The sequence below is a fragment of the Candoia aspera genome, chromosome 2, assembly GCF_035149785.1.
Source record: "Candoia aspera isolate rCanAsp1 chromosome 2, rCanAsp1.hap2, whole genome shotgun sequence".
Taxonomy (NCBI): domain Eukaryota; kingdom Metazoa; phylum Chordata; class Lepidosauria; order Squamata; family Boidae; genus Candoia; species Candoia aspera.
The window spans coordinates 126,870,518-126,882,693 of NC_086154.1; the positions used below are offsets into that span (position 1 = coordinate 126,870,518).

Consider the following 12,176-nt stretch of genomic DNA (forward strand, 5'->3'; position numbering starts at 1 on the left):
CGAAAATTTATGATGTTGAGAAAAAGAAACTACTGGTAGGTTCCCATTAGCAAATCCCATTCCCTAAATGTGAAGTTTGAAGCATCACGTAACACAATCTTCCCCATCCTGGGTAACCTCTAAGACAATGTTTCTCAACCTTGGCAACTTAAAGCTGTGTGGACTTCAACTCCCAGAATTCCCCAGCCATCATGGGGAATTCTGGGAGTTGAAGTCCTCACATCTTAAAGTTGCCAAGGTTGAGAAACTGTGCTCTAAACCATGTGGACTTTACGATTTCTCAGCAGCTGAATTTAAAAAAAAAAAAAAAAACTCCCAGTGGCAAAAATCCTACAGCTCACCAGGAGCATCTTTCACCCTTAAAATTAGGACACCTTTCCTAATAAGTTTTATGCCTACAGCTTAAACCCAATTTTAAGTAGCAACAATCCTTTTCATAACCTACATGGCAATCCTTGTTTAGCACAAACGTATCCGTGCCTACTCAGAAATAGTGACCTTCTCCCAGCTATATGCCTATAAGTTATAGTCTCAACATATATCATGTCCACCCCCCTTCCATTTCCACCGCAAAAGAAACCCAACTCCTGCAGTCTTTGCTCAGAGGCGTGTAAATGAACCTGTCTCAAAACTTCTCAGCACATTCACTTGTAAATGAATTGTTTTCCTCTTTGAATCTGTTGTTGCCCTGCCTTTTTTTCCTTTTTATTGCATTGTAATGCAATCTTGTACTACTGGCCAAAAAAGTCCATTGGATGACTTGGAAACTGTAGCATTTGGGGAAACTCATGCTTGGAAACTGTAGCATTTGGGGAAACTCATGTCCAGAAATATGAATTCTAAATAAGCTGTGCTGACAAGCAGGCCACAGTTATTTGCATCAATTTCTTTGAAACTGTTGTGCTAAAGCAAAGGCAGTCATAGAATACAGACAGACAGTCGGCTAAAGAATTTGTTGGCCCCTAGAAACACCATCAAAAGTTTACTCACGTTTCTATGGATCATCTATGCACACAGGCCCATTTAAAGACAGCCACAAATAAAGTTCATGGGTTGAAATTAGATAGGAAAGCAGAATATTAATTTAATACAGTCCACTGACTTGTAAGGGAATCAGCTAATCTAGCCCAGCCTTTCTCAACCTGGTGCCTTCTGGGAGTACTGGATGACAGCAAGTGTGAGATGCAACATCTCCCTAAGAGGCACCACATCAGGAAGGTTTCTCTCCCTCAATACTTGCTGATCTGAACTAATTTAACTATCTGCAAGCAAGACAGCCTTCCTGCCATCTCTTGGAAACCGCTCCTCTCTCCTCAGAATTATGCCCATGTTTCATATAAAACCCTTCCTTCAGTTTCTACCCATTCACTGCTTCACTTCATCTCTAACTCCCAAAGAGATTTTTTTTCCCTCTCTGGCAGACTTTGAACATCTCCCCCTCAATCTTCTCCAAACTCAACATACCCAGCTCTTTCAGCTTTCAAGAACTTTCAGATAAATTTTGCTTCCTGTCCTGTCTACCTCTACTGATGAAATCAGCAACTCACAGCATTAAAATATCATCAGGATAAAACAAAAGCAAGCTGGAGTTAGTAGTCTAACTCTACTCTTGAAAGGCCATCTGTAAAAAATAAACCCTCCAAAGATCTGCAGTGCTACATAAAGTAACCCCCACCCCCCACCCCCCACCCACCCACACCATAGAAAGCTCTGCTGTAGTTTGCAGTGAGTGGATATTGTAGAAAAGGGGGAATGTTGTTCGAAGCAGCCCATGCACACAAAGGCTCATTTAAAGACAGCCACGAATAAAGTTGGTGCCTTCTGGGAGTACCAGGAGTGCAAGGAGTGCAAGGGATTGGCAAACCCTGGCTGGGAAAAGAATTCAGGGTCATACTTTATTTGATCATGACTTGACTACTTAAAAAGTAGTGATACAATGGATTCAATCTCATTCCCATCAAATGCAGGAGGTCAAAAGCAAAAGAGGTGTTAGAAGCTTAGATGTTGAGTAAAAGTAATAGCTGGCACTAGCAAGCATCATCTTGTATTAACTATTAGCCCTCTTACTAATTTCTTCCAATTGGAAAACACAACCAATATACACAAGGCTATTTTCCCCCACCCCCCGTTTTTCCCAATGATATATATATATATTTGTGCAGAAATGTAACACTTGTTTGAATGTGAAATGCTAAAGCACAACATAATTTTATGATTTGTATACCATGATTATACACAATTTGGAAAAGGGGCTTCAATGCTTAGAAGATTAAACTGATAAAGTAACATCAGATTCAATCTTTTGACTTATTTTTTGAAGAGACCCTACCTAGCTTTAAAATTAATTATGCAAACTTTACTCAGGACACTGCAAGGAAAAAAAGACATCTTCATTTGAAACTGGAAATGGGTTACAGAAGAAAACAATACATATGGACCAATATAGTATTTTAACTATTATACAGGGCATGCAGTTCCCTTTCATGTCTGGTGGGAAAAGCAATCTGTGGCTTTCCAGCTATTTTAGACTACCGATCACATCATACTTGGCCACCAGCTACACTGATCAGGGCTTATGGGAACTGCAATGCAAATATCCAGGGAGGATATCTTGTTGCCTACCTTTGATGTACGAAGACCACAAAGCCTGCATGCAGGTCATTATATAGTAACATAGTCTTCCTCTCTTGTATGCATTTGACTGCACATACCTATGCACCTGAATTGTTGCATGCAATGCACATATAGGCTTTTATGCTATTTTTTCACCAGAACACATCCCATGCAGGAATGGAGAAATCTTTAACTGAAAAGACAAAATTCATTTTCCCCATGGTCCCTGCACAAGCCATCACTCAACTTTACAGATTTCCCTACAGTATGCTTGGGTGGTGATGTACAAAATCTCACAAGGATTTGCTCTGAAAATGAATGAATGCTGATGTTACAGCACCAAAGTTGGAAAGAAAAAGGAAGCAGGAGGTGCTGATGGTGACAGTGATGATAGCAGGGGAAGACACATGAAAAGCCTGAATGAGTCTGAGAATATTTATTGGTGGCACCAAGTGAGGTGGTATTTTCCTATAGCTGCAGGGAGCTGTGTGGCTTAGTGGACAGTCATTTCTGGCTTTTCCACACTTACCACCCACAGTGAATTAGGCAGAAGTTTTCAGTGACTCATCAAACAGTGAACTCCAGAATTGCATCAAATAAATATTAGTGTGTATAAATAAGCACCTTTTCCCTTAAACTGTAAGAGAACCATGTAAAGTGTTGCCTGCCAGTAAGAATAGGATCAGTTTCACCCACAGGTCTCTAAAAAATCTTTCTCCACTTCTTAACTGCTCTATTAGCAGAAGATGCTTTTCTCAATGCTGACATGAAGCAGCGTAAAACGAAATGATTTAAAAATCATTGATTTCTATTTGTTATGGTGGCAGCAGAGTTCTTATCAATGAACAATGAACCAACCCTTAGTGGGGAGCCAAACAGCTTTCTGCAACCACCACTTTTTAATGCTGTTGTTGCTGAGGCTGAAGCAGTGCTGGGACTGTTTGGTAGCCCAAAAGCACCCCTCATTTATGACCTGGGGCAGTTACTATTCTCCCACCACTGGGTCCTTGGTGACCTTGTGAGAAAGCTCAGCCTTGAAAATGTACTTCCAAAGTAGTCTGGCAGTTGAAGTTCAAGAAAACACTGAACCCCCTGACCCACTGTTTTCTTGGGCACCTCAGAGGCCCATGGAATACAGCAGACTGGTCACCATCCCAAAGGATTCATAGTGACTTGGGTTCAAGATTTAGAAACTGCTTTCTGATGAAACCAGTCCAGATTCAGACAGAAACTAATAATTTGCTGGAATACCCACTTTGTATCACACATACACTCTGTTCTAAGGAGAGGACTTCAGAAGCATAACTCGGGCAAAAGTTAAACAACACAGCCAGCACCAGTAAGAATTCAACCTGATAATACAAGACATTTCTGAGATGATGACAGGAGGGTTATTCATAAGACATAAAAACTCAGCATTGTTTGTGGGGTAGGATAAGGACTGGCACAAGTTTGTTTCCATCGTGTTTTATCTTTTCATCTAGAGGTAGTATCTTTTTTTTTCTGTCCAGTATCTAAAACAGTGCAAATCCAGTTACATGGTTATTTCATTATAATCCCTAACATCCCTCCAGAGAAAGTGCATGAAAAATGGATCAATGCAAATTATGATTCACAAAATATACCAAACCTGATATAAACACGCCCTGTGTATCCACACAAGTTTTTTTTTCTATTTATATATCTATATATAATGTGTGTGTGGTGTGTGTGTATACTGAGAGAGTTATATATATGTATATATTTATAAGTTCATGTACAGTAGCAAACAGTGATACTTGGATCCAAAGGTATCCTATCTTCCCACCTCCCTTCCTGCCCCGATCTTCAATTTTTTATTTCCAGGATGGATGGATTGTGGTCTAGGATAGCCAGGATGATCTTGTCCATATACTGGCGCAATCTGTAATTGATCTCCTCCTGTTCTTTAAGGGCTTCCATGAGCTGAAATGAAAAAGGACTAGATTAAGACATCCTCTGTAGTCACAACTATTCCAGAGATTCTCTATGTCCATTCTTCCAGAGTTCTCCTGAATGTCAAACTTGTTTTCAATGAATCTATCTTTCCAGATTATTCTAACAGTGATTCATTTGATGGATGGATGGAAGAAGAGTGGCTATTTCTTCACCTTCATACTACAAATTATTGAAGCCATAATGAATTCAGCCCCATACTTTCAAGCAGAAGCATCACCCTATCCTTGTGTCTCAGTTAATTTATTCTGTTTTATGCAGAAACTCCCTGGAAGCCTTTGAGAGTCAAATTATACTTTGGTATGAATCTCAATTCTTGGGCACGTAAGACTAATTCAGTCATTTATTTTCTCATAGGGGAAAACACCCCAATGTCCTCTAGTTCTTTTGGACAACTCCTATAGTTTTGCCACTGGCCAACCAAGCTCGAGCTACTAGGGTTGGTAAACACATTTATTTATTAAGACTATACAGTCCTTCTAAGGTGCACGTAGCTTTGACGGTGAATTTGAGTGGCCCTCCCCTTCAAAGCACCACCAAGTGAGGAGGTATCTCATTTCTAATCAGCAGCAGGGCTACTTTTCTTCATTCAGCAACTCTGCAATTGTTCTTTATGCAGAAGACGCTGGTATTTGTGAAGCAGAAACAGATCTACAAGTTGAGGCAGATAGGTCTTACTGCAACAAGATGGAGCCATGTACCTCTACAAGGTGGAAAACCTTGTCCAGGCAGCTTTCCTAACCCTAGCCCCATTTTTTAATGTATGAGATCTGTAATCTATTTTCAGTGGCATGCATAATATATTCCCTCCACCCCACATAACTTTAATTTCCACACCTATGCTGTGAGGTATATTGAGGGAATTTGATTGACCCGACATCATACAGTAGGCTTCTAAGGCTAAGGGTGGGGTTGAACCTCGGGCTTCACACTCTCAATCCAACGTTACAGCACTGGCAAAGCCAAGGAAAGCTTAACCCTCTAAACCCAGGAGCTGCATACCCTTAACCATTTCTTTTCCCCTGCAGCACTTTACTTTCCTCCACAAGAATGAAACACTAATATTCACTCCTGGAGAGTAGAATGCACCATTTGGATTGTGGGCTAAAACTGCTCTATAAGCTTTAGGAATCAAATCAACCTTCCCATTTGTGTTTCCTAGTCAATTAGTGTGTGAGAGAACAATGGGAAAATGTTGTGATGCTGAGATGGATAGATGATAGACCACATCCATCCTTGGAGACTGCCACTCCTGCATAGCTGGTTTGAGGCATGAGCTTAAACTTCAACACTCTCAACACGGGCTCTTCTCCTCTTCAAGACCTTATCTATAGTTCCTGTCAGCCACCTAGCTCTGCACACTGAATAACAACTAAGGCAGAGTTAAAATAAGCCTGAATCATGCCAAGGATCATTCGCTTCTTTTAAAATGAGGGACTTACATTACTTTCCATATACTCAGAATAGTTAAAGCAAACACAATACATGCTCTATAAATACACAGTTACCCAGTTTCATCTTCAAACTACAGCATTTGATAACACATCTTACAACCTTTACTCAAGATTTACTTCCATAACAAAAGCCAAAACAGAAACTTTTCTTAAACTAAGGCATAATTCTGGAATAACTTCCTGAATGTGTGATGGGGTTGCTGCACAAAGGACAGAAAGCTAAGTCAGCATGCTGTGAGCTGAATCATTTGAGACTGTAGATGAAATGCTGAAAAAAAGAGGAGGCAGGTTGGAGGGGAGGCAGGCAGGCAGACCCACTTACTATCTAATTCTAGGTTTGCATTTTTGTATTGCTTTGCTGCCGTCCAATGGTCATCCCGATTTTTGCAGTCCAGACCTGGTAGCCCTAAGATTCTGGAGATGCTCCTGAACAATTCCTGAGTGGTGCACACAAGCAATTCTCAATGAAGAATAACTTCATAACCCAGCAATGAAGAATAACTTTCAGTTGGATGGATGTACGACAGAAGAGAAATAAAAAATGACAGGAATTTTAGCCAATTCTGATGCCTTGGTGCCTCTGCATGCTGGTGCCCAGCCAAACTGAAATAAAACATCCCAGAGCAAATTTGGCAGTGCTAAAATCTGATTTTCAAATGTCATCAGAGTTCCCCACCAAGTTAGGCTTTTTCCAAGCTGGTTGCTGAGAAATATTTTGCCAGCCCAGTCATTTAATTAGCTGCAAGGGATTGCTACCAGTCTCTTTACCTCGTCCCTGGAGGCAGAGTCAATTTCAGCTGCCAGCGATTGGGCTTTTGTCTGCGTTGCAAAAAGGTTCTTAGCTTCATAAAGGCTTAAGCTAAGGATCTGCCCATTGAGGTCATCATTCTGGTCATGAAGCTTCTGATTCTCCTGTCAAGAGAGGAAGGAAAGAAAGGAAGTTAGTTGCCCAGCATGGCAAACTAGAACCACTTTGGTGTAGTGGTTAAGGCATCAGGCTAGAAACTGGGAGATGGTGAGTTCTAGTCCCAACTTAGGCACAAAGTCTGCTGGGGGACCTTGCGTCAGTCACCATCTCTCGGCCATAGAAAGAAGAAGGCGATGGCAAACCACTTCTGAAAAACCTTGCCAAGAAAACTGCAGGGACTGGTCCAAGCAGTCATCAGGAGTGAAGACTGACGGAAAGCACACATGCACACACACAAAAGGCAAATAAGGAGCCATTTGCTTAGCACCCTAAGGATACTTCAGATAAATATTTGCTTATTTCCACACACACCCCAAGCTTTACAAGTGCAAATGACATCAGCTTTCAAAAAGGAAGTCTATGAAAGCTCTTCATCACTTTCATTGAAATTAACTGCTGAGTTTACCAGTTTATTTATTTATTTTCTATCCCACATTTATTATTTTTATAAATAACTCAAGGTGGGGAACATACCAAATACTCCTTTCTCCTCCTATTTTCCCCACAACAGCCACCCTGTGAGGTGGGTTGGGCTGAGAGAGAGGGACTGGCCCAAGGTCACCAAGCCAGCTTCCAACCAGCTTCTGGGGGAGCTTCTAATGCCAACCTTTTCCCAAATAAATGCTCCCGCTCCTCTAAGCAAGAAAGGAGAAAGAAGGGAAAACCGACAACATCTCTAAGAAGCTTTATCTTTGGATTTGATATTGGAGAGAAGTTGCTATGGAAGTAGGGGAAAAAAAAGTCCTTGTCAATTTCAGTAGTGCAGTTTCTGTTTTGTTTTTAAAATCAGATCAGCAGAACCAGGATTTTAAATAGGAAATGTAAACTGGATAGTTTCCCACACCCAGATCCATCACCCCTGTGTAGTCCCTCCATGGTTTCAAAGGTGAAATTAAATGCACCTGAAAAGCTTTGCTCTATTCGGCAACAGCAATACACAGTGGCAAGCCCTATAGTTTCATAGCCTTGCGGGACAGTAAGAATGGAGGGGCAGTGAGCTAATAAACAGAAAAGAGGTGGGAAATCTGTGCCCTGATAGAAGTTGTTGAATGACAACTCCCCACAACCCCAGATAAATTTCACGGTCAGCTCTCAGCTAAAGACTTGTGAATGCTAAAATCCAGATGTTTATTATTTAAATGACACAGTCCTTTTGCTTAAAACTTTTGGCAAAGAGGAGGTGTTTGTAACTTCAAACCCCCAGAAGCCTGGGGGAGTTGACAAATCCTTTGGCTTCCTACCACCCAGCTGCTTTTGAAAGAGAAGGTTCTTCTTGCTCCCTCATCCTCTAGCCCCTACTACACCTCACCTGTTTTAGACGCTTAATTTCATGTTCCATTTCCACTTCTCTAGTCTTGGCATTGAATTCACTCAAGCTGGAAGAACTTCTTCCTCGACCGGGCCGCTCACACTCAAGTTTATACAACTGAAGGTGTTCCAGCTCCTTTCTCAGATCTTCAATAAGCTGCACAAAAAAGCAGGGCATAATGAACCATTGTGGCCATGAACACATCAGGATAATCTGGGGCACAAAGCCAATTCTGGCCACTTTAATTAAAACTAAGATCTAATGTATCCCAAGGAACATGAATAGCGTAAGCAGCCTCTCTCAACCTTTTGATGCTGGAGGAACCCTTGAAATATTTTTCCAGCCTCGGGGAACCCCTGCACATTCAGACTCAAATATAGGCCAAAAGTTACAAAATTATTATGTTTGTTTCATGTGTAGGCCTGTATATGCATTAACAGTGTTCATAAACTAAACTAAAATAAAGAATGACACTTCCCTCTTAAACTAAAGAATGACATTCCCTCTTTAATGTGAAGTTGCCTGAATTTGAAACAAGTTTTTAAATAAATCGTGATCTCCCAGGGAACCCCTCATGACCTAGGAGATCACGATTTATGACCCCTGCAACCCCTCTTGTGGAACCCTAGGGCTCCATGGAACCCTGGTGGAGAAACCCTGGCATAGGGGTATTCTCGGCTTGAGCGCTGTCCCGGGAGATCCAAGTGGCCTCAGTGGCTGGGAGGGCCTTTTGTTGGCTTACACTGAAATACTAGTTATGACTGTACCCAAACAAAGATTGCAGTGGTTGTTCCTGCGCTGGCAACCTTTTGTTCAGGCTGTTGCAATGGTCTGGAAAACTCAGTTAGTTCAAAACAGGGCAGCTAGACTGCTATCTGGAACTAGCTAATAGTACCATCTGCGCTGGCTATCAGTCTACTTCCAGACCTTCTATAATCTATCTATCTATCTATCTATCTATCTATCTATCTATCTATCTATCTATCTAATTTCTCCACTGCCCATCTTGTGCAATGACAACTCTGGGCGGTTTACAATAAACAAAAGAATAAGAGTTCATTATAAAATATAAATATGAATAAATATAAAAATGTAAAATGTAAAATATAGAATATAGAATATAAAATATGAAGTCCAAGATGGTCTTAATGAAATTTACCAGGGCCACATCATGGTACCAGCCACCTCCACGATTGCTATGAACCTTTAAACCCCTAAATGACTTAAAGCCAGAACATCTACTCCCATACCTACCTGGAGCCTGGATCTTTTCCTGAGGCCCTTCTTCAGCTTCTTATATCCAATAAGGCAAGACAAGTGGCTGTCAGAGAATGGGTCTTTTCAGTGCTGGTGCCCCATCTGGACAATGCTCTCCAGAGAGAGGGGCTTGCTAAGCACCTTCATTATGGACTTTGCAATGCCAGGTGAAGTCTTTTTTATTTTCCCAAGCCCTTTAATAATCATTTCTGTTTTAGAACTTTAATGTTTTATTACTACTTTGTTATTATTGTATGCTACATTTATTGCCACTGCTTTTGCAGCTTCTGATTTTTATCTTATCTGTTGTGTTGTTCTCTACATAGGGTCTCATATTTTTATATTGCTTCAGGCAGCTTTTACATAGCCTTATTTTATATTCTTTTTCATTTGTTCATTTGTTATAGAGTTTTATTTTGTATACGTTTTAACCAGTTGTACATCGTTCAGAGGACGTCAGCTATTGGGCAGTATCAGAAGTACTATTTAATTTTTTCTTTAAAAGAAACATGAAGACAAGACAAGTAAAATGGTCACAAAAATCAAGGAAGGCAAACAATAAAGGACAGTATTTTTACAGGTCATTTTCTAAGCCCAAAGCCTATCTAAATAAATCTCACAGCAGAGTGCTTATGTGAGAAGAAGGTTGCCAAACAAGGACCATTTCAATCAGCCCAAGCTTCAACTTTTCAGATTTATCACCATGAAACCACCATGTCATCCTCTGTGAATAATCATTGTAGCACATCTGAAAGGGCTTCAAGGTTTTAGGAACGTATTTTGAAAATGGCTGCCAGCCAGCCACTCTTCCTAACAACTTCTGCGTCAAAGACACAATGCAAACCACATGCAGTTTTTAAAACTATGTTAATTTTTAAAACATGATTTTGCTTAATCTCAGTGCAAAACATCAGCATCAAGGAGAACACAGGAGACACACTGGCTGGGTGCCATAAGCATAATTACCAACCTCCTGAGTAGCTTCTCTCTCCTTGTTAAATTCCAACCTGTTCTGCCTCAATTTGTCCATCATCCTTTTATACAAATCCATTTCATCCTTCAGCCGCAGACTGGTATCTTCTAATCTGTCAGACATTCTCTGCCTCTCCTGATGAATGTGAAAAGAAGGTTACAAACTGCTTGCAACTCTAACGGTAGTTTTCAGTGTACAAGAAACTGTCATTTCAGGGAGCTGGTGGAAGAAATTTGCATAGGCACGTAGAAAACTATCATGACAGGGTCAATGGTCAGTTGGAACCTTTCATACCAGCAGGCTAATTTTTCCAATAAGGGAAAATTTCTGAAATGTGTGACTGTTCAACTTATGGTACTTTGAGAAGAGAAACACGGCTGAGCCTTGCAATCTGCTGCTCAGTCCTTAAGACTCTCATTTCTGTGTCCTTAGTTCATGGCATAAGACAGATTGGGATCTGCAGAAGACAGACAATGGTTGCCTGTTTTCCAAAAGTTAACAAGACTGCTACATTGTCTTTTGTTCTTCAACCTTTACACCTCTTTCTCTTTGAAGATCTTGCCACCTCTGTCCAACCATGACTTTCTCAATCTTCCCCCTCTTCTTTCAAGTTTGTTTGCAATTTAATCATTCCCTCAAACCATCTATTTACTCTTTTCTCTATTCAATCTATGTTCATTCAGCAGACCTTCATTCTTGATCCTACCACTTCTAGTTTTATCACACATTCTTCTTAAGTAACTCCCAGTGCATTCAGTTCTCACTTCCATACAAGAAAGTGAACAGAAGTATATTTGCAAGCAACCATTTTGGCTTCTTTTGACACACATTCATCCCTTGCAAGAGAAACTAGCTTTCTGACAGCATTTACACTTACTCTTAGCCAACAAAACACTATGTTAGCACAGTGATCTGTTAATTAGAGCAGCTGCAGCATCAGGTTCCTAAGGATATCAAGAACTATAAAAAGTTGTCATCGTGTGGGGGAATGTGATCCCAGCAAATTCAATATAACAGCAGCATCAGCAGAGTTTAAGCCAGCATTCACAACGAATACTGGGGAATGTGAGATTGTTTGGCTGACTGTTCTTTTGGCTGGCAGATTTCCCTCTGCCAAAGGCAAGGGCTCTCGCTTAAATGTTCTGCCATAAAGAAAACTCTATGGGAATCACTGTTCTGTTTTTCTTTGAGGAACATGATAGGGGAGCCAATGCGGTGTAGTGGTTAAAGTGTTGGATTAGGACTGGGGAGACCCAGGTTGTAGTCCACCATCAGCCCCAGAAGCCTCACGGTGTGGCTTTGGGCCAATTACTTTCTTTCAGTCCAATCTACATCACATCATGTAGTTGGGGGGTGGGGTAGAAGGAGGGGGCCTGGAACTCCTGAAGGAAAAGTGGCATATAAACCTAATAAACAAACAAACCAAGCAACCAAAGAATCTTCTTTGTCATTCCTACTCATTGTTATAGAGCCGTGAAGTCATACAGAAAAGGTGATTATTTGATACTGTAACGTAACTCCATACAAAAACTTTGTATGCTTGCTCCGTACTATCAAGTGACAAATCCCTCTTGGCCACAAAGACAGGGGTATCTAAGCCCACAATTTACTGGACAAAGTACACAAAGC

General features: G+C 40.8%; 1 protein-coding gene across 2 annotated transcripts in view; it reads right to left on the bottom strand.

Annotated features, from left to right (window-relative positions):
- Window positions 1-789: 789 nt before the first annotated feature.
- Window positions 790-12,176, bottom strand: part of RAB11FIP4 (RAB11 family interacting protein 4) — a 135,485-nt gene continuing 124,098 nt past the window's right edge. For both annotated transcript variants that reach the window (XM_063293591.1, XM_063293590.1), the window contains 4 exons: window positions 10,545-10,682; window positions 8,318-8,473; window positions 6,810-6,953; window positions 790-4,557 (listed from right to left, as the gene is read on the bottom strand). In XM_063293591.1, coding sequence (XP_063149661.1) covers window positions 4,441-4,557; window positions 6,810-6,953; window positions 8,318-8,473; window positions 10,545-10,682 — 555 coding nt within the window. In that variant the 3' untranslated portion in view covers window positions 790-4,440. The remainder of the gene's footprint in view (window positions 4,558-6,809; window positions 6,954-8,317; window positions 8,474-10,544; window positions 10,683-12,176) is intronic.